Source organism: Heloderma suspectum, chromosome 4, assembly GCF_057233095.1.
Source record: "Heloderma suspectum isolate Gila_16-S chromosome 4, 16-S_ref, whole genome shotgun sequence".
Classification (NCBI taxonomy): Eukaryota; Metazoa; Chordata; class Lepidosauria; order Squamata; family Helodermatidae; genus Heloderma; species Heloderma suspectum.
Genome location: NC_139461.1, coordinates 175,811,560 through 175,834,785, shown reverse-complemented (window position 1 = coordinate 175,834,785; position 23,226 = coordinate 175,811,560). Strand labels below are relative to the sequence as shown.

Here is a 23,226-nt window from a genome sequence, read left to right as displayed (position 1 = left end):
CTCAGGTCTGTTGCTATCAAGCATTAAGGTAAAAATTATTAAAATAAAATAAAATGAACAACATCACATCTGAAAAGAGTTCAGATCTGTCCAGTTCAACAAATTAACACAAGGGAAAAAAATATCAATGAATATTTTTCAATAGTGGTGATTTTTAACCCAAATGCACAGTATATTGCAAGGATCAAATAAATTTATTTGTTTTATTATTGCATTTATATCCCACCTTTTTTCCTCTTGCAAGGAACCCAAGGCGGCTTACATTATCCTCCTCCTCTCCATTTTATCCTCACAACAACAACCCTGTGAGGTAGGTTGGGCTGAGAGTGTGTAACTGGCCCAAAGTCACCCAGTGAGCTTCCATGGCTGAGTGGGGACTAGAACACGGATCTCCCAGCTCCCAGTCCAACACTCTTGCCACTACACCACATTGGGTCTCATATATGTATGAGTTGTTTTCAAATTAAGGAGCGGGGGGGGATGTGGGGATGTGGGGTGGGGGACAAGGCAGCGTCCACCTAACAGGACTCAATATAGCCCCATTTTCTCCCTCCCCCTCCTTGATGTGCCAACACAGGTACATGCACACACAGGGGTATTATGGGAACTGGGAAATCTGTGTGCACTTCCTGTATTCAAGCCCGCCCATCCCTGGTGCACATTATTTATGCTCCAATCCAGAAAGGAGTGCTGGGTGGAGATATGGGAGGTGTGCACAAAACTCCTGCTTCCCATAATGGCCCAGCATGCCTGCACTGAAGAGGAAACAAGGCTCTGTAGTGATCCCTCCACATGCAAGCAATGTGCATGGGCTAGGATGGATCATGTCACATCATTTAGCTTTAAGAATAACCAAGTCACTTCTGGTCCACTCCAGCTCTTCTGTGGGACATGTTTATCTGTAGAAGAGCATACTTACCATGGACATGGAGATCAATCCACTTGCGCTCAGTGCCAGCAGCATTGGTTGCCATGCAAAGATAGCGCCCAGTGTCAGTAACATGTGCTGCATATATATGAAGGGATCCATTGTCTGACACTAAATATCTAAAACAAGACAACAGAGAATTTAAAACACACACACATGCACACTAATTTCCCTGTTTACAGGACCTTCTTCCCTCTAACCCATATTTCAAATGAGAATTTATTTCCACCAGAAAATTAACATTTTAAAAAACATGCCAGCTAAAGAAGCAAACTGTGGCTGTGCATATTTGGACTTGGTCTCCAGTTTCAACACAGTGACTCACAGAGCCAAAAAGTTTTTAAAATGGAGGTAGGAGGCCTAACCTACTCCTGATTGAAAGATGTTCTTTTTAGAAGAACAAGCAGTTCTTCTAATTAATACACCCTCCACAAAGAGGCCCAGTGCATATGTATTTTGCATTCAGGGACCTCATCACTACAGAGTTCAAACTGAGATCTGTGAAGGTGACCTTTATTTCAGGAAACGGGCACATAGACTCTTCTGAAACATGAATCCTCCTGCAAAATGTTCCTAAGCATGTTTGCTTAGAAATCTCACTGACTTCTAGACTAGTAAATGCGCTTAAGGCTGAACACTTAAAGCTCTCTCAGGCTGAACACGCCCAAAAGTAGATAGCTCCCAATTTCTTAATAACCACTTATCATCTTGGGCTCAGTGGATGCTGAAGGAAGTAGTTTGGAAGGGTGGAGAGAAATGGAGGCCCTTCTCTGAGCAGAGAAAAATCTAACATCATGTACTGATTATATAATGGACCTGAACATTCGTTGGTTCTATCAGTTTAGCGTCCTTGGGTCCAAATGTAATGTTGTTGAAATCAGATGAGAACTGTACTGTTTTTAGGACCTTGAGAGCAACTTACTTAGTAATAGATAATTACCGACATTCCTTCCATGTTAATTTGACAACACACTTGCACTGAGTTCTGATTAGAGCCTGTATATAGCAATCTAGTTTACAACATCAAATAGTCACACATAGTGTCTAAGCCATCTCTGGGAGTTAGTTGGTGTGTTAGCATTTTAAAAACTGTTTAGAACAGCAGGTTTGTTTATTTTGGTTATGGTAAACAGCTGCTTCAGGTGGAAGGAACTAGTCATTTTTGGTAAGAATGCTCTCTAGACATTTTTCATTGTGGGCTACTCTCTGGGTTCTTTGTGTTGGTTTCTGCATCACAGCTTGGTCATATGTTAGATATACCTGGAAAAGTAACACAAGGTTGTTTTACTTCTTTACATGTTTTAGAATGTAGGAGGGAATGTTCTTTCCCCCCGTTTTCTTGTATACAGTTACCAGTCACATGGTGTGGATCTCAGATTTTGTATATATAACAATTACTGGTAAACTGATTTTTTGTTGATTTTATATTTATTTGATTATTTGGGTATGACATATTATCAGAGGTATCTCTAAGCATATTTTGTTTTTCAGGTTCCATGTAGGAAAGGGCTGTAATGATTGTTTATATTTTCTCCCACTGAAGAGGACCAGATTGGTTGAAACACATTTGGGATATTGGTATTGTGACTATGTACAGCCTATGTATGTGATACATTGATGGGCATTTTTCACTGCTAACCAATTGCTTTACTTTTGTGTGAGATATTAGTATTTATATTAAAATTGTGTGATATTGTTGTATATACATAACTTTCCTTTAACCTAGTCTGTTTTTGTATTGAAATCCTGCTGAATCAAACCAGAGGCCCATCTAGACCAGCATCCTGTTTCCAACAGTGGTGGGCCAGATATCTCTGGGGAGTTCGCAAATAGCGGATGAAGGTAAAAGTACTCATCTGTTTGTTACCATCAGCATATGGTATTCAGATTAGTAATGCTTAATTAGCAATTACTACTATTTATTAGCAAATGAATCCTAATTTATTAGTAACGAATCCTAATACTAGTGTCACCTGATGTATGAAGTCCTTTCCGCAATCCTGATTTTCCTTTCACAAACAAAACGAAATGAAAGACTACCACTATCTGCAATGAAGGCCAGCTGCTGTATACTGGGTGTTTTATTGCTTCTCCCATCTAGTATGCACATTTGCTTTAACTTCATAGAATGCAGTGGAATTCATAATCATATTAAAAAGTTACCACCAAAATTTAATTTAGCCTGAATTTCAGGCTCTGCCTTGATACTATTCCAAATTAACTGGCCCCAATATGGGGTCTGCATATTTCAGGATAGATTGCCATACACGTGCAGACATCTCTGGTATAGCGTACTGAAATGTGGCTCAACGATGTCATGGATCCGTGAGATCTTCAGAAGCCTGTGCACATGCATGCTGAAGATTTACTGGCTTTCCAGTCTCTGTTTTGGAGTCTAGATGGCCATCCAGGTTAGAGCTTTTGTGAAATCCACACCCAACAATCCAATGCCCATGCCCTATCCCCAAACATTTCTAAATTCATTCACCCATTCTTTCACCCATCTCAGAAGGAATACCCTCAAGAGTGTGGGTTTAAATCCTGCACTGCAAGTGCATTGTTAAAAAATCTGGAGAGGGCACTGAAGAATGTCCATTTCTTCTGGCAATCAGTCATTACCTGGCATTGTTCCCAGCAAAAAGGGTTCCATCCTTTCTCCATGAAACTCTTGGGGCTGGAATGCCTTCCGCAACACACTCCAAGACAGCAGACATATTCATATTCACTGTCACCATCTGAGGGCCACCTTTGATTGTCGGAGCAACTATATAACAGGAGAATCCCAGACAGCATCAGGCAGACAGTTTGCTCAGGGACATGTGGAAAGGTGGGCTAGTGCCTTCCACTAGACATGGGGTTCTCTATCATCCCACAATACTTGGGCTTGAATGTGAAAACAATGTCTATGGACAGCTTCCATCCACAGAATTTGGAACCAGGACTATATAATACTTAACACAGGACATAAAAATATGTCGCATGTTATATGAACTTCTAATATATTCCAGATTGCAAATATTTATGTGCTTGCATGCTACTCCAAAATAGAAAGAAAATTATGTAAATGTTTATACTACTTTATTTTTCAGATGTGCAGCCAACATATTAAATATATAGCAAATTTACAGCAGAATCCTATATATGTCTGCTCAGAAGTAAGTCCTACTGAGATCAATGGGGCTTACTTCCAAGTAAGGGAGTACAGGCTTGCAGCCTCAGTTTCACAGACACTTTGTCCCCATGAATACTTTGCTAGCCTTAGACAAAAGACTGAATTCTTGGCCCTTTGGATAGTTCACACAATCACCATTCTTCAGTCCCTCAACTGAAAAACAGGAAATGTAAGGTGGTTGTGACACACCTGGAAGGCCACAAGTTGCACACCCCTAGTTCAAACAATCATGGTTCTAGTGTCCTCACAGCTCATGGTGGAGCCACATGGTCAGCAGAAATATATGGTGCAGTTCTTGCTTGAGTAGCACTTCTGACTGCAGATAAGGGGTTGCATAGTTTAATGTTTCCTCATATGTCAAATTCCCATGCACAGAGAGTAGTAGCCACTCAGGTAGAAGGTAGACTGACATGATAGTTTTCTGTGTGTGAGAAGTTACTTCATCTGAAGGAACATTCAGATCTAGAATCCCTTACCTGTTGTATGAGGTGATGCAGGCCAGCAAAAATTGCACCACAATTCTGCTGACTGTGTAGCGGTTATTCAACGGGTGGAGGAACAACTGGAGACTCACAAATTTGCTTTATGTACTTGTGTGGCTTCACTTATGGTCAAAACAGAAGGCATAACTTTCGAGAACATATTTCAACCATGAAATAAACAGATGACTGTCCAAACACATTATTTCTTTGAAGAGTCTAATATGCTGGACATTCACCTATGTGAAATCCCGCAGAAATACTATGCAAAGGTTATATATGGATTCATTCCTTTTCTTACCATTTACAGCCAATACAAACTCTCTTTTAGTTTGGCCTGCAATATTACTCGCCACACAGGTGTAGTTTGCTGCATCGCTGAGGTCAGCGTTATTGATTTGCAGGTATCTTCCACTGGATAAGATGCGAACTCGGGGGGTTGCCTGAGAAGAGAGTTTTCACAAGCTGAAATTATTATCAACAAGGTACAGAACCAGCAGTATTGCTGTTCACAGGACAGGATGGCAATGGGGAGGAAGAGTATATAAATAAACTTGTGTTTATTTAGTACATGGAGGGAGCAATCCTATGGCCGCTAGTCAGAGGCTAGATAGCCATAGGATATGTGCTTTTCCAGGAACTGACCTCAGAGCCCATGCTCCGAGGTCAGTTCCCGCAGAACCGACCTTCCCCCCATTCTGCAGCTGCCTCACAGGCAGTGCAGAACAGCCCTGTGGAGATCCCCTCCATGCTTCTCCTGCCCTGCATTGGATAGGCGGTCGCCTCCGAGTTTGGAGGTGGCCATCTATCTCCATAGGATTGTGTCCTTATTCCCTGCTTTTCTTCCATCATGGAATTCAAGGCAACTTACAAGGGGTTCCCAGATGGTCTCCCATTCAGGCACTGACCAGACCTGCTTAGTTTCAGCAAGTGATCTCATCAAGTGTCTTCAGAACACGCTCATGGAGGATAAGGCTATCAAAAGCTAATAATCATGATGGCTATATATTACCTCCAGTATCAGAGGCAGCATGCCTCTGTATGCCAATTGCTGAGGAACATGAGCAGGAGGGTGCTGTTGCGCTCATGTCCTGCTTGTGGGCTTCCCAAAGGCATTCATTTTCATTTATTATATTTCTATACCACCCCATAGCCAAAGCTCTCTGGGTGGTTCACAACAATTAAAAACCATTAAAATGCATTACACAAAGTACAAAAAGCATTTGCATAAAAACATATAGACTGATAACACACACATGAACAACATATACCTAAAAATGATTTTTTAAACAATCAGCCAAAGATAGTCCAAGCCATACGATATATGCTATCTCTTCTACTAACCATCTTTAGCCCATCATAACCTAGTCTTTTTTTTTTAAAGGAAAGGAAAGCAGGGAGGTGGGGAAGTGAAGGTGAAGTTTACCTTCTGGTTGGACTAAATGCTGGACTAAATAGGCCTTTGGTCTGATCTGGTATGTCTCTTATTATGTTATCTTGAAGCAAAGTTATTTAATTTTAAATGGTTAAGGGAACAATCCTATGGCCTCTAGTCAGTGGTTAGATGGCCATAGGATATGTGGTTTTCCGGGAACCGACCTCAGAGCCCGTGCTCCAAGGTTGATTCCCGGAGAACCGACCTTCCCCCCATTCCACGCTGCCTCGCAGGCAGCGTGGAACAGCCTCGTGCTCTGCACTCAGAAGAAGAGCACAGAGCAGCCAAAACAGGGCATTCCAGGGGGCGTTCCGGGGCGGGGAAGACGGAAATGCCGGTACGAAACATCATATGTGTCGTCCAGCAGCCTCCTCCCCCACTCTGCCTTCCCATGGCTAGACAGCCAAAATCAGCTGTCTAGCCACAAATGCAGGGCAGGATTGGTGCGGAGGGAATGATCCCCTCCATGCTTCTCCTGCCCCGCATTGGATAAGTGGTCGCCTCCGAGTTCGGAGGCAGCCTCTTATCCCCATAGGATTGCACCCTAAAAGGCTGACTATAGCATAGGCGCTCAAACTTTATGTGTAGTTGGGGAGGGGAATCAAGACTGCACCGCCCTTGGCATCCCCAACCTTCCCGTTAATGTCTACATAGGGGCTTCATACATAGAGCCCAATATGCATAGGCTTTGTCCATGCAATCTGCACATGACAAAGCAGAGGTATTCTTATTGAGTGGATCTGGCCTACATGCATTGCGTGGGTACCTATGCAAATGTTAAGTTGAACATATGGTACTGGCAAGCAGGAACATGTCTGGCTGGTACAATCCTAATTTTCCATCATGCCTATAGTTTTAGCATCTGAACAAACCCTACATCCAATTTAGATCAATGAATCTCTGGGGAAAGACCCAGAGAACATACCTGTAAAATCTCTCCATCTTTGAGCCATGTGATAGTAGGGGGAGGCACTGCATCTGATTTGCACTCCAGTATTATCTGCCTATTCTGCAGGGCACTGAGATTCTGAGGATCACTTGTACCAGCAATATTAGGGGGGACTGTGAGAGAAAAACACACAATGAATCTGGTAAACCAAAGCTTAATTTATTTACTTAGAGGGGAATTGTCAAAAGTTGATTAAATCTGGTCACCATTAAATTTTGCAAGCCTCAAAGTAATTACTCTTGTTTTAGGCAACTCTAGGAATGTATGAGAAATTTGTTTCAGTTTGTTTTTGTTCAGGATTTACCCAGTTCACGGCTTCTGAACTGAACACAGACTTGGACGCAATCTGCAGTTGAAGTCCATACATTTCCAAGCTTGCAACGTGATTCGTGGGCCAAAAAAAATTGTGTTTGATGGCATGCATACATTTGAAAAAGACACACAAGCATGCTTTAATCAATGGGAGAAGAATGCATACATTTCAAAGATGTGCACAAGTGATGCATACATTTGGAAAGATATATGAAAATACACAACAGATTTTCGTGCAAAAAGAAAAAAAACCAAAGCTTGCAATCGGATATGGACTTCAGTCAGAACAAGTTTCGAGATGGAATTCGGAGAACTTCAGCATGCTCAGGTTTTGCTGATTTGCACAACCCTAGGTAATTCTCAAAATGAAGTTCATGATTTGTACAAGATGTATGTGAGTCTTCTTTTCTGAGCCAGTTCACACAACCATTTCAGTATCTTCCAGCCTCTTCAGCCTATGGTGAGTGGTTGTGTGCATACCCTGTCCCAGATTGAATTCAGCCCGGATCTATATGACAGTTCATTTGATCTGCATGACTGCTCCCTTTGGAACTGGTAAGTCATTGTGACCATGAATCAGCAAACCATCTAATGTATTTGTATCCAAGTCGCTTACATACAGAGGGCACTCCCACATCTTCCAAATTCACCTTACCATGTACTCTCACTAAAAATTCTTTGTCATCATCTCCTGCAGGGCTAGAAGCCAAACATGTGTATCTTCCAGTATCTTCCACCTGCAGAATAACCAAAGAGCCTCAATTAGAAACAAAACTCAACAAAATGAAATGAAATGAAACCCAAATCTGTTGATGGTTGTAAACCATTTGGCTAGATTGGCCATTAATTTAATTGTTGTGTTTCAGTTACTTGAGCACTGGATATTCGAAGAACCTCTCCTCCTCTCAGGACATGAATATTGTCAGTTTGGGGTAATGGACGCCCATCCTTCATCCATGTGATTTTCGGAATTGGGATACCATCAGAAATACAGAAGAGCTCTAGTGGGTTGTTAACCACTATAGAAATTTCTTCAGGATGATCTGATCCATTTATATGAGGGGGTTCTGGAAAAGGAAATCGCAAAACATCCATAATTTAATTTTTAAAACTCATGTATCCAAATGTTGCAGGAGAGATGTGGGGAAAAGCCACAGAAAATCAAATCCCAAACTGTTACTCAGCCATAAGACTGGGCCTTAGCTACTGTCACCCCTACCTAGCTAGTTGCAGGCATTTTAAGCAGTCAAATAGTGAAAACAGATGATCACATACCACATGATGAACATTTGAAAACATTTCACATGGCAGCTTTAACCACACAGGGAGCTAGTTATCCATAGACACCAATTAAGATTTACCATGCTCCCTACTTCCCTGCAGTTGGAGACCTGGCTGGCTTGAAATCAGAGCCAAACGGCTTCCCATGCAACTAATGCCACCACATGAAACATTTACAAACAGTGATTACAGAGGAAATGTTCACCTGTTTAGATTCTCAGTTTAGTGGCCAACTTTAGCATAGCCTCTGATTGGCCAGGCCTCCAGGGTCTTTAAATTACGGAATTAAAAAAAGAAAGATTTAAAACCCTTACCTAGCACTTTAAGAGTAAAGTGCTTGTTGACTTCTCCAGCTTTGTTAGATGCTATACAGGTGTATCTTGCTGTGTCATCAGCCTCTAACTTTGCTATGTGAAGACCCATTCCTTGGTTTTCCAATGTCACATGGAAGCCAAGGTTTAAAGGTTGGCCATCTTTAAGCCATGACATACTCGGTGCTGGTGTTCCATCAGCCAAACACGCCAAAGAGACTGGATTCCCTTTTACAACAGTTACTTCTTCTGTTCCTCCACCACTGTCTATGCTCGGCGGTACTGCAGGGAAACATCATGGTGATAATTATGACTCAATAGAGAATCTTAGACACAAAACTTTAGTTAACTAAGAGCACCATCCTATCGGGATAGGCGGCTGCCTCCAAACTTGGAGGCGACTGCCTATCCAATGCAGGGCAGAGAAGCGCGGAGGGGATCGTCCCCTCTGCACTTCAGCTGCCCTGCATTTGTGGCTAGACAGCCGATTTCAGCTGTCTAGCCACAGGAAGTTGGAGCAGGGGGTGCGGACGCTGTCCGTTGCATAGGAAGCATCGGAACGGCACTTCTGCCCTCCCTGCCCTGGCACGCCCCCAGGAATGACCCATTTTCACCACTCTGCACTCCTCTTCCAAATGTGGAGTGCAGGGCTGTTCCGCGCTGCCTATGAGGCAGTGCAGGAGGTGGTGGAGGTTGGTTCTCAGGGAACCCACATATCCTATGGCTGTCTAACCACTGCCTAGCGACCATAGGATTGTGCTCTTAGCTAATACAATTTTTAGTGTGTGAAATAACATACTGGTTTGAATCCCAAGACGCACCAGTGGATGGGGGTGGACGAAATGTGACTTTCCCACTCCCTCTTCCCTCTGCAGACCCCTGAACTGCCCCATTCTCTCATGAAGGTTGGGAGACTTTCCTGAATAGGGTGAGTTGTGGCACAGGGAGATAAGAGGAAACAGGGGGAATACCTCCTGAATATATTTATTTATTTATTTAAAATATTAAAACATTTATATCCCACCCACCTTATGAAAAAGTTCAAGGTGGCTAACAAAGAAGAAAAGAAATACGATAGATAGATAGATAGATAGATAGATAGATAGATAAAAAGAAATACAAACAAAATACTATAAAGATACAGTAAAACACACTAATACATAAATGTTGCTTTACTGCTGTTTGGGATGGTTTTGGTCTCCAGTGATTATTTCTTAGGGCTATTTTCCTTTCTTTTTCCTCACTTCTTTATGAGGATCCATGTTGTCATGTCAGACAGGCAGTATCATGACATCATGGTAAAAATCACGTGCATCACCACAGCAACAATGTGGACAAATAAGCTGAGGAAAAGTGGAAAATGGTGCTGGGGAGCAGCCCTGAAACAACAGAAATGTATTCGTAGAAAGGACTGAACGGCCCAAACCAGGCTTTTGAACAAATAGGGAACAAGGTGCATTATTTTGGCTCAGCACTGACGTACGCAGGGCATTGTTCAAAGGGCCAACCCTCAAGGGCTAAAGTGTTTAAAAAAGCCAGAGACTTTCAAGAGAAGGAAGATAATATTGACGCTGTGAGGCCCTTTGAGAAATGCATTTAGCTCAGAAGAGCGACAGAAATGTAAGAAATACACAGGTACATACACATGACATTTAGGCCATTAACTCATGGGAATGCTACAATTTCACTTTAGAGTACATAGAGAGGCTTACCATACACCTGAAGGCTATGATGCTTGTTGTCCACACCAGCTCTGTTGGAGGCTACACATGTGTACATGGCAACATCAGCTATCTGTGCTCTTATGATTCTGGAAGGGACACAACCACAAGCATTTTGCCAAAGGCCACAATAGGGAACGCACTATTCTGCCCGATGCACGGTTCTCTCCAGTTTACTGAGAACACAATAATGCCTTTTTTTAGATTGTAGGGACCTTATGAACGTGCTGTTTCTATTTGTGAGAACATTTCACCAGACCTATTTGATGTTGTAAACCACCCTAGAAATATTTATATTGAAGGGCAGCAGCTGTTTTAAAAAAGATAAATAAATATAAATACTGGCTCTAACCCACATGAATTGGGCTTTCCTCCTATAAACTGCTAGCAATTTCTAAACTTCGCTGAACATGTTCCTATAACAATAATATTTAGGTGCCCTTTCAAACAGACACAGACATTCTCCACAGTTGCTCCTCAGCCCTCCCTTCCACAGGGAAATCTCTTCCATCTAAAGAAGCCTTCTCCAACTTGGTGCCCTCCAGATGTGTTGAACGACAACTCTCATAATTCCCAACCAGGATGGCATCTAGTCCAACATATCTGGAGGGCACCAGATTAGGGAAGGCTGCTTTAGAGGTTTATCAAAGTAGGTATTCTGCAAATAATGTAAGATCTCTCAGCTGGGACAGGCCAAGTGACTGTGATGGGCCATCTAGAAGAAGACAATAACCTTCAGGCTCTTTGCCTTGAAAAAGAAGATAGCCTGCACTGTAAATTCTATTCAAATGAAGTCTAGAGAAAAACTGGATAGATCTGGTGAGACCTACTGGAGAGCCAAATAAGCACTAACTCTCATCCTTGCCCCTGCCCTGGGAATTTTGCAGGACTCCTCTGCTGACTATCTGGAGTTGTAGACAATCTGGAGGCAGAACTGAAAGCACTTCATGTAGTTCTACCTCTGAAACAAATAAGTCTGGAACTGGCCAATATCTGGATGAGACATTGGAAGAAATCCTTGGAGGAGGTGCAGAATGCAAATGTAGTGCGCGTGCGCACACACACACTTTATTGAATTTCTTTTCTACTTCCATTTATTTATTTATTTATTTATTCACCCATCTGGCTGGTCACCCAGCCACTCTGGGCGATGTACAACGTATATAATAGAACAATTTAAAACAATAAAATTCTACAATAAAAACACCATATTTCTAAAAATACCCTAATCCACCCCAAATGCCTGCCTGAACAACCACATTTTTAATGTGTGACGGAAGCTCATTAAAGAGAGGGCATGGCGGAGTTCCCTAGGGAGGGAGTTCCACAGCGTGGGGGCCACCACAGAGAAGGCCCTCTCCCTCATCCCCACCAGTCTAGCTGTCCTGGCTGATGGGACAGAGAGAAGGCCATCCGAGGCTGATCTCTGAAAGTGGCCTACATTCTGGAGATCATGACGAGTAAAAATTGATAAGGATAGAGGCTGGGGTCAGATGGGTCCCAAATAAAGACAAAATTCCATTTCTTCATAAGAAAATGGAGAATTACTAGCCCAAATGGTAGGAAAGAATGGCATATGGCCTCCAGAAAATAGCATAAACAATGTATATGATTTGTTATTATTTATTTATTTAAAACATTTGTATCCCGCCCTATATCATTAAGATCTCAGGATGGCGTACAGATAAAATCAATTTAAACAGTATAAAACAATAAACAATTTAAACAGCTAAAAACATATTAAACCATTTAACAAGCTAATAACAATTAAAATCTAAAACAATAAAACAGTTAAAACAGTGTGCTACTTTAGAGAATGCATTTAGCCCTCAAAGGCTTTGGTAAAAAGCCATGTTTTTACTTGGCGCCGAAACGAGACCAATGTCTGTGCCAATCGGGCCTCCAAGGGGAGGGCATTCCACAACCGGGGTGCCACAGTAGAGAAGGCCCTCTCCCACATCCCACCATAGTGTATGTCTCGCACTAGTGGGACGCAGAGGATGGCCCCTCCAAAAGATCTCAGTCCTCGGGCAGGCATATATAGGTAGAGGCGCTCCCTCAGATATCGAGGTCCCAAGCTGCTTAGGGCTTTAAATGTCATCACCAAAACCTTGAATTTCAACCAGAAGCATATTGGCAGCCAGTTCAATTCCTTTAAAACCAGTGTTATATGGTTTTTATGAGGTGTTCTGGTCAGCAGTCTAGCTGCTGCATTTTGCACTAGCTGCAACTTCTCAGTCGTCTTCAAGGGCAGCCCCACATAAAGTGCATAGCTTCCCTAACTGGGAAGTTCCCAGCGCAAGAACTACTGTGGCTAGGTTATTCCTGTCCAGGAAAGACTGTAGCTGGCGGATCAGCTGAAGCTGGCCCCAAGTACTCCTGGCCACAGAGTCCACCTGGGGCTCCAATGACGGGGATGGGTCTAGGAGTACTCTCAAGCTATGCACCTGCTCCTTCAGGGCGAGTGCAACCCCGTCCAGGACAGGTTTCTTACCCAATTCCCAGACTCGGGAACCACCAATCCAGAAAGCTTCCATCTTATCAGGATTTAGCTTCAGTTTATTGGCCCTCATCCACCCCATTACAACCTCCAGGCACTGGTCTAGCACCTCCATTGCCTCAGCCAACTCCAACGACAAGGAGAAATAGAGCTGAGTATCATCAGCATACTTACTGGTGACACTCCGCCCTAAAACTCCTAATGACCTGACCCAACGGCTTCATATAGATGTTAAACAGAACATAGAATAGAATGGAACCCTGTGGCACCCCACAGCTTAAAAGCCATGGGGTAGATCAGGAATCCCCCAATACCACTCTCTGGAATTGACCATGCAGGTAGGAGAGGAACCACTGTAGCACAGTACTCCCAACTCCCATCCCACAATGCTGATCCAGTAAGATACCATGATCAATGATATCACTGTTGAGAATTCATGTCTCCACCCAATAGCATAAGCCCACTCACCTCAGGCAAATAATCCTGCCTCTTGCAATCTGGTTACTCAAAATGGGTAGAGATTTCTGCTCAAGATGGACTGAAACCGTGTGCAACCTAAATTCCTAAAACCTTACCTGAGCATCTGTCCACCTGACAGCAACCTGATATGTGAGGAGATGGAGATGGGGAGCCCATTCTTCAGCCAATGTATCTGCGGTGGAGGAGTACCCACAGCTTGGCATTCAATGTTTATTGAAGTGTCCAGCAAGGCTGTTAGGGCTTCAGGTTCATCCTTATTGTTTGTTATAGTTGGCGGAACTAAATGTTGTAACCAAACGGAGGTTGTGAGTTATTTATTTTCAGCATTTATAAACCACCTCTCTAACAAATATTCAAGGCAGCTTATATTCAAAATAAAAGTAATAAAGAATGATAAAATAACAACAAAATATCAACAAAACCACCACAGTCTTAAAGGATTAAAACACACACACACACTAAAGGGCAGTAGCAGTATAAAGGACAGATTAAAGATGGTACTCTGCAAAAGTGTGCTGGAATAAAAATGTCCGCTGCCCATCTGAAAGTGAGCAATGATGGAGCCAATTGGATGCCCTTTGGGAGGCTGATCCAGGTCTTGGGTTCCACATTTGAAATGGCCCTGTCTTTGGTACCCACCCTGTATTTCTGATGGTGGGAAGACCTGAAGCAGGGCCTGAGAAGAGGCACAAAGTTGTTAGACTGGATTATATATTGAACAGTGGATATTTGAATGTATTCCCGGTGAGGTAGCTCACCTTGTGCTGAACCCCAAGATGGCAGTAATATCGTTTTTCCAATCCAAGGAAACATTCCCCATTGTGTTCCAAACTCAATAATATCCAAATGTTGCAATCAGCAACCCCCCTGATACTATTCCCTTTGCTAGATCATGCTGAATTTCTTATAAATCTATCTCAGAATGGTGCCTGTCATCAGAAAGCAGTTCCTGTTCAATCTATCAAAGGAGGCACAAATGAGATCTATTGTGTCTTCACATTTATCAGCTGTATCTTGCTAATAATGACACCATTATGTGGTGTCATATTGTCCGACTGAGTTCGGCATTTCTGGAAGCCACCTCTCCAAAATCTCTGTCAGTGAACTCTTAGCAAGTGCAAGTCCATCGACCCTAGGTACCAGCAGAAGGGAAGCTGAGGCTGGGAAAAGGAGGGCTAAAGACAGAAATGTAGTTAGAGGCTATTCTGCTCTCCATACCGTTGTCTACAATTTGCCTGGTTCCATAACAAAATGGCACTATCTAACAGTAATGGCTTCACAGTTATCCAGCACTTGTGTTCATGCACAGTATTATATACAAATGGGTACATTTATATGTGACATACACGATCCAAAGAGTGAGATAAAATACAAAATGTTTAATGCCCCGCACTATTTTCTTACAACCTGAAAACATTTTTGGTAGGGTCACTGGGGGCCAAAGTAAATTACTTTGGCAGCTGCGTTGAATGTTCTCCAGTGAACATTCCATCAAGGCCTACTCAGGAAGCTCCACCCTTGCCTTTGTTTGCCCTTATCACATAGTTAAATCTGATTGGCTGTGTGATGCTATCAGTGGTACTAGAAAAAGAACTACATTTTCAAGACTGAGAACTGGTGCCAGAAAGATAAGCTTTTGGGAGTCTTTTAGGAAAACTGTTCACATATACCCTTCCCTGAAAGCCTCTTTTTGTGCCAAAACACTTGTTGGAGAACATTCAGCTCAGTCTTAGATATAATGAAATTAATATTATCAAGATTAATGAAATTTCAGGGTACAGCAATGCTTGGACTGCAAAAAAGTCAGTCACTTTGACTTCAGATACAATATTCAGCAGTGGTAGTTGACAACTTATAGTTGTGTCAAGGCCCAAACTGGAAAATATATCATAACAGCTGTAAGGTTTAAACTATGGCTGAACCAAACCTTTGGACCAAACCTTTGTTGTCACAAAGAATGAATATTACTGATCATATTTCAGAATGCAGTAATCTCTGGAAGACTGAAACCCTCAGTAATTTCTGAGTCGATATGCCAAAAAGTAAACAAACAAAACCACCCCTCCACAGCCTTTAGGGCTCATTGGGACTGCATAGCTGTGTGCCTGACCCTACAGAGCCCCTGCAGTCTTGTAATCTTAGGGCTTGTTTGGGCCCAGAACAGCTCCCAGCATGTAGCTGCTCCCATCAAAACAGCTTGGAAAACAGAATTTTCACATAACCTTCCTACACTTTTGATTAAAACTTTTCCCTTCTGAAAGGGATCTTTTAATATGGAAAACCGAGACAGACACAGATTTAGCTCAGCTGTTGCTCAAGCTAATATTCATACTTTGGTTGCATGGGAAGGAATGCCTCTGTGAATCTGTCACATGCCAAACAAGAGTTCTTAGGGGAACACTTATTTCTACAGCATTTTTACTTGTAGAATATTTTCATTCTTGCTGAATCACAAAGGAATGTGATTGAGCTTTCAAAATAGAAATTGGGGGGGCGGGTAAAGCAGCTTTTAAAAATGTAGGTGATTCTGATCTCTTACTGAATTGTCATTATCAGACTTTGAAATGTATGTTTTCAGTCATCGGTCTTTTTAAGAAACAAGTGTGGGAGACAGGATTTTTAATGATCTTATCAAGTACCTATGTGCCACACAAAGTTTTTTGAAGACCTCATGAATGAACCCCAGACATTAGCCACCCTACAAAATGATAAATGTCCCTACACCCCTTCAGTTAGCTATTATAATCAATGGTTATGTCCATATAAGCCCTTAGTATCTTCTTCCCTTACATAGTAGAGTAGATCTTATAACAGAGATTTATTTATTCATTCATTCATTCATTCATTCATTCATTCATTTCTATACTGCCCAATAGCCGAAGCTCTCTGGGCGGTTCACAAAAATTGAAACCAATGGCGCACAATAAAACAATTTAAAATATACAGAACATTAAAACCACAATATAACAATACAACCACAATAAAACCTAGCAGCAGTGCAGGAATTTAAACATGCCTTTGACTTTGCCATGTTGAAAACAAAAAGACAAATCTCACCATATACATTCACATTGAAAATTCGGTCTTCTTCCCCCGCAGGGTTGGTAGCAACACAAGTATATTTCCCTACATCACTTGAAAGGGCTCCAAAAATGTTGAGCAAGGTGCCATCTGGAGCCAGGCTAGAGGAAGAAATCACAGAACACTGTTTTTTAGAAGTATGTCCTTAGGAGTTCACCTTGCAGCAACCTTAACCTTCATTTTCAGGATCAATACAGTATAACAAAAACACCACCAACAAGTGGAACATGGAACAAAAGGTTGCAATGTGGAGTACACCTGTTCAGTGTTCTAGTCGGTCCGTTTTCAGGATGTTCCATTCCATTCACCCTCCCACCCAGTTCTCCACACACACACACCCCACACACACAACAGTCGGTCAGCATTCTGCAGTCACAGAGCATGCTCAGTCCCCATTGGGCTGTTTTTCGGGTTCCCACACCCCTCAGGGTTTTTCCTAAATTATTTTTTGTATTTCTGCAAACCCTGGGGTTTCCCTGAGCTTGCTGATACCTTTCTTGTACATGGATGGTGCCATTTTGGTTCCATAAGCATTGGCACTCACTTCTAAACACTGAAAATAGAGGGAACAATACCTAACATTGTATAGCACCTTAGAGTGCTCAAAATTCTACATATACAGTACCACATTATCTCAGCGGTCCTTATACCACCACTGTAATATACGCCTGTCTCATTATCACTGTGTTAGAGATAGGGGCCTTATTCACTATCTTCATTCTTTGCTATCTTCATCGCTATGCTTCTACACCTTGTTGAAGGGAAACTTCCCACTGGTGTAGAAATCATATATCAAACAGATGGAAAACTTTTTAATCTCAGTAGGCTGAAAGCAAAAAGTAAGGTAATTACAACCTCTGTCATGGAACTTCAATATGCTGATGATAACGTAATCTGCACACACTCAGAGGAAGATCTCCAAACTATCCTAAACATCTTAGCAGAAGCATATGAAAAGCTTGGCCTCTCGCTTAACATCAAAAAAACCAAAGTGCTTTACCAGCAAGCACAAACCAATCCCTCTGTAGCGCCATCAATCCAGCTTAATGGTGTGATGCTAGAAAATGTCGATCACTTTCCTTATCTTGGCAGCCATCTCTCCACAAAAGCCGACACTGACGCTGAAATTCAGCATCGCCTGAGCTCTGCGAGTGTAGCATTCTCCCGAATGAAGTGTAGAGTGTTTGAGGATTGGGACATTCACAGGGAGACCAAAATGCTTGTTTACAAAGCCATTGTACTACCAACCTTACTGTACGCATGTGAAACATGGACCATCTATAAACGCCACTCCCAACTTCTCAAAAGATTCCACCAACGCTGCCTCCAAAAAATTCTGCAAATTACTTGGGAAGACAGACGGACTAATGCCAGTGTACTGGAAGAAGCAAAGACCACCAGCGTTGAAACAATGATTCCCCAACATCAACTTCACTGGATCAGCCATGTTGTTCAAATGCCTGATTATCGTCTTCCAAAGCAGCTACCCTATTCCGAACTCATGAATGGAAAACAGAATATTGGTGGACAGCAAGAGAGATTTAAAGATGTTCTTAAAGCTAATCTAAAAAAATGTAACATAAGCATTGAGAACTCGGAAGCTCTAACCCATGAGCATTCCAACTGGAGGTCAGCCTATATTAAAGGTGCTATGGACTTTGAAGAAGCACGAGTACAGAGCGAAAGGGAGAAACGAGCTCAGCGGAAGGCACGTCAAGCAAACCCTCACCGTGATTGCCTTCCACCTGGAAACCTATGTCCTCACTGTGGGAGGCTGTGTGGATCCAGAATTGGCCTTCACAGCCACCTGCAGACCCACTGCTAAGACTCTACTCTTGGAAGACAATCTTACTCGGTCACAAGTGATCGCCATGATGATGAGAGATAGGGGCTGAAACTGAGAGTGCTTTGCCAGCTGAGTTTATAGCAGTGGCAAAATCTGAACTGGGGACCTTCTTGATCCACAACTCGAGTGTCCTAGCTCTCTCTGTCTATCTATCTATCTATCTATCTATCTATCTATCTATCTATCTATCTATCATCATCATCATCATCTAATAGATTTATATACCACTGAATATATTTTAAAATATCTCTAAGCAGTTCACAAAATACATTATAACATACACGAAAATACAATTAAAATACATAAAAATTGCTAAAACAATAATAAAAACACTAACATCAATTAAAATCTATTCAAACAACATCATGATTACAAACAGACTGGGCAGCACATTCACTCAGGGAAGGCCTGGGTAAAGAAATTGGTCTTTCATTAGGACCTAAAGCATGATACAGTCAGCACCTCCTGAATACCAGCAGGGAGATAATACCATAAATTGGGCACCACCACAGAGAAGAACCTCTTTCTGGCTGCTGCAAGATGGCAATCTACAAGTCGTGGTACCACCAGCCAGACCTCCTCTGATTATCGGAATGATTGCACAGGTCTGTATTGGGGAAGGTGATCTGCCAGGTAACCTGGTCCCAAGCTCTTCAAGGCTTTATATGCTAACAGCAAGACTTGTCTTGGTAGCTGACAGGTAGCCAGTGCAGTTGCCTTACCACACACTATGCTATGCACCTCCCCAGAGGATCAATTTCTTACATGTGTTTAAAGTTAGAATAACTTAGAATAGAATCTGGAGTAAACGGGGAATTCTCTATCTCTAAGAATGAGCAGTTTTTCTATTCACCCTGACAAGGAACTGTACGAGCAGAAATCCCATATACTTAGCTAAAAGAAATCTCACTGGAACAGATAGGTGATATTTCTGAGTAAACATGGGTAGGAAGGAGCATATTAGGTAGTTAGGGCCATTGCACAGGACCAACTGACATGTTGTGAACATCAGTTGAGTGGATCACGATAGGCTTCAGCAAGCCCTGGCTTAATGTGCTTTTAACTTTTCAGAGGCTGAAATACAGACTGAGTTGTGCACCAGATATAGGCGGAAAGAAAGGAAAATCACACAACTGGTTGAGCGTATGCTAAATATCCCATGGATATGGCACCCACATTTACAATAACACTGAATTGGTCCTGTAAATCAGCTCATACAAGCAGAAATCCAGTCTAGGCTGACCTTACCGTGATATAAGACAAAGCAGTCACTTAAGGCAGCAGGTTCTAGAAAGGGTGCAGTTTTCCTGCATAATTTAAAATTATTATTATTATTATTATTAATACTAATAATAATAATATAAAATAATTATCATGAATAATTAATAATATAAAATAGAATTTATATAGCACATTAGAGTGATCAAAAGACTTCACAAGGGTGTTGTGTGTGCGCAAGTATTTTTATTTTGATTAGTTTTTTCCTTCAAATACAAAAAAGTCTATGACCAGCATAGACCTCGGGCTCATAAAACCTTTTACATAATTGTTTGGGTTTTCTTACCAGTTTTGTAAGCTCTTCTCCCTTTCCTGGCTTTCTCCCACCATTCTTTCCCTTTGTGTTTCCTCACCTTTCTCCCCCTTCGCTTTACTTCTTGCTCGGACTCTGGCTCACTTCAGATTGAGAAAAGTCAACACTTAACCTTATCCGCTGAGATTCATCACCGCTGATTGGTTTTCCATCTTTCAGCCACTGGATGACAGGTGTGGGGATTCCATTGGCTTTACAGGACAGCTGGATGTTTTCCCCAAGGATGACGCTGACGTCACTTGGCATTTCAGATCCAGGAATATCTGGAGGAACTTTGGGAGTGAAACGAAATATGTGTATTAGCAATATCTTTATAAGGTGGGGGAGGAAGCAAGAGCACAAACTCACAGCAGCACCTGGGCCTTTATTGGGAACGGGAGGCTCACGAGTGCTTCTGTAGCCATGGCTGTACATTAATCAAGCTCAGAGAAACACACTCTGGAGAAAAGAAAGGGTTGGATGAGGATACAGAGCTGCACACAGAACAGTGCGTGTGCTCATGATGTCTGCTGCATTTCAGTTAGAGTTTTATCTGTAAAGTGCTTTGGATCTTATGGATGAAATTAAGTTATTGTGCAGCACTGATCCCAATACCACCTTTTTCAAAATGGGGAAGGCATGAGAGTACACACACACACACACATGCACACACGCACACACTTGAACAGAACAAAAGCATGTACCTTGAACAGAGAGGAGATAAAACTTCTGAGCTTTGCCTTCTACATTTGAGGCAATGCAGGAGTAGTTCCCATTATCTGGATACTGAGATCTGGCAATTTGCAGCTTGCTGCCTCCCGACAAAATATGCATTTCAAGGGAGGCAGCGTTTTCTAAATGCAGAGAAATGAGACAAAATCAGCATGTTGAAGACATGCAGAAGTTTCAGCTTGCTACAAGCCGGTTTATTTCCACCTCAAATCTGTAAACCCTTGCTTAAAATCAGCAGTCAATCACTATATGCCTAAACTAGGGCCAATAAACTGAAACTCAATTCAGACAAGACAGAGGTACTGTTAGTGGGTGGTTCGTCTGCCTGGCTAGGTGACATTCAGCCTGTTCTGGAGGGGGTTGCACTCCCCCTGAAGGATCAGGTTCGTAGTTTGGGGGTGCTCTTGGACCCAGAACTGTCACTTGAGGCACAGGTGGACTCAGTGGCATGGAGCACTTTTTATCACCTTAAGCTGGTATACCAACTACACCCTTATCTGGACAGAGGTAGCCTAGCTACAGTTATACATGCTCTGATAACTTCTTGTCTGGATTACTGCAATGCGTTATATGTGGGGCTGCCTTTGAAAACGGTCCAGAAACTTCAGCTGGTCCAAAATAGGGCAGCAAGATTGTTAACAGGGACTGGTCAACAAGCTCATATTATGCCAGTACTCTTCCAGCTGCACTGGCTGCCAGTCCATTTCCGGGCCTGATTCAAAGTGCTGGTATTAACTAGGGATGGCGGAGAATTTCTCCCCGAAACTTCGGGGGGCCAAGCGCCAACGTGTTCGGCCCCCCGAACAAGTTTCGGGGAGAAATTCTCTGCACCCCCCCGCCCCCCGCCCGGGACGGGACTTACCTTTGCCAAATGTCCCTCCCGGTGGCGGGTCCGGCCGGCAGTTTGGCGGGTGTTCGTCCGGGGCGGGAGCGGCAGCTGGTCTTTCGACCGGCTGCCGCCGCCGCCGCCATTCCAATCAAAGAAAAAAAAACAAAAACGCCCCCGTGATAGGCTATGTTAATCATCACGTAGCCTATCACGGGTGACTTTAATTAAAAAAAAAAAAGCGCGTACGCAAATGGTGGCCCCCATAGGGAGCTGCCATTCCCATTCCTTATTTGGTCGCCGTAGTCTACGTAAATCTTTACGTAGACTACAGCGACCAAATAAGGAACGCGAATGGCAGCTCCCTATGGGGGCCGCCATTTGCGTACGCGCTTTTTTTTTTTATTAAAGTCACCCGTGATAGGCTACGTGACGATTAACGTAGCCTATCACGGCTGACTTTGCAGATCTAGCCGTGATAGGCTACGTTAATCGTCACGTAGCCTATCACGGAGGCGTTTATTTTTTTTAAAAAAAACTTTTGAGTTCGCGGCCGGGCGAGGCGAGGCGCCTCCTCCCCAGCCTGAATTTCGGCCGGGCGAGGCAGGAAGCCTCCCCCCCGGCCTGAATTTCGGCTGGGCGAGGCGGGAAGCCTCACCCCCCCGGCCTGAACTTCGCAGGGGGAGCAGCGAAGCGCCTCCCCCCCACCGCGAAAAACTTCGAGGACAGGTAAGTGAGTTTCGTCCACCCCTAGTATTAACATTCAAAGCCCTTAACAGTTTGGGGCCAGGTTATCTGAAGGATCTCCTCTTCCCATATGTACCTGCCTGGACCTTAAGATCATCCTCAGTGGTCCTTCTCCGCAAGCCCCTGCCAAAGGAAGTGAGGCGGGTGGCTACTAGGAGGAGGGCCTTTTCTTCTGTGGCACCCCAGCTGGAATGAGCTCCCTAGTGAGGTTTGCCTGGCACCTACATTGTTTTCCTTCTGGCACTGGGTGAAAACCTTTTTATTTTCCCAGGCATTTTAGCTTTTTAGTCTTTTAGTTTTCCTGTTTTAAATCTGCATTTTAAATCTCTGCATTGCTGCTAGGTTTTATTCTGGTTGTATTGTTATATTGTGGTTTTAATGCTTTTATATTTTATATTGTTTTACTCTGTGCTTTTTGGTTTTAATTTTTGTGAAGTGCCCAGAGAGCTTTGGCTATTGGGCAGTATAGAAATGAAATGAATCAATCAATCAATCAACCCTCACATTACCCATGGGCTGTTTTAGAGTTATCCAAGTGTTGTTTAACCCTCACATAACCCACTCTCGCAAGTTTTGCATGACATGATAAGCCACGGCGACCATCCATCACAGCTTGAATATTCAAAAGGGGCATGGAGCAACCCTCTGTGGTTTAAACACACCATGATGGCCTGAGGTGATGGTGCAAACCTGGTCAATGTCCCCTCCCCCATAGCTGCAGGGCCCACCGGGAGCTGCCCACAGTCCAAGAGTTGTCTTGGATGCTATATGTAGCTGCCTTGGGTACTATATGTACTATATGTAGGAAGGTGGGATATAAATTAAAATAATGAAGAAGCAAACAAACAGCATATAC

At 42.8% G+C, this 23,226-nt stretch overlaps 1 protein-coding gene across 1 annotated transcript in view; it reads right to left on the bottom strand.

Annotated features, from left to right (window-relative positions):
* Nucleotides 1-23,226, bottom strand: part of HMCN1 (hemicentin 1) — a 349,376-nt gene that overhangs the window by 53,119 nt on the left and 273,031 nt on the right. The window contains exons 63-74 of the mRNA XM_084848192.1: nt 20,770-20,919; nt 20,199-20,358; nt 16,626-16,750; nt 13,664-13,847; nt 10,580-10,677; nt 8,871-9,149; nt 8,146-8,342; nt 7,931-8,012; nt 6,940-7,076; nt 4,881-5,022; nt 3,548-3,692; nt 920-1,047 (exon numbers count right to left, since the gene is read on the bottom strand). Of these exons, the coding sequence (XP_084704318.1) occupies nt 920-1,047; nt 3,548-3,692; nt 4,881-5,022; nt 6,940-7,076; nt 7,931-8,012; nt 8,146-8,342; nt 8,871-9,149; nt 10,580-10,677; nt 13,664-13,847; nt 16,626-16,750; nt 20,199-20,358; nt 20,770-20,919 (1,827 nt within the window). The remainder of the gene's footprint in view (nt 1-919; nt 1,048-3,547; nt 3,693-4,880; nt 5,023-6,939; nt 7,077-7,930; nt 8,013-8,145; nt 8,343-8,870; nt 9,150-10,579; nt 10,678-13,663; nt 13,848-16,625; nt 16,751-20,198; nt 20,359-20,769; nt 20,920-23,226) is intronic.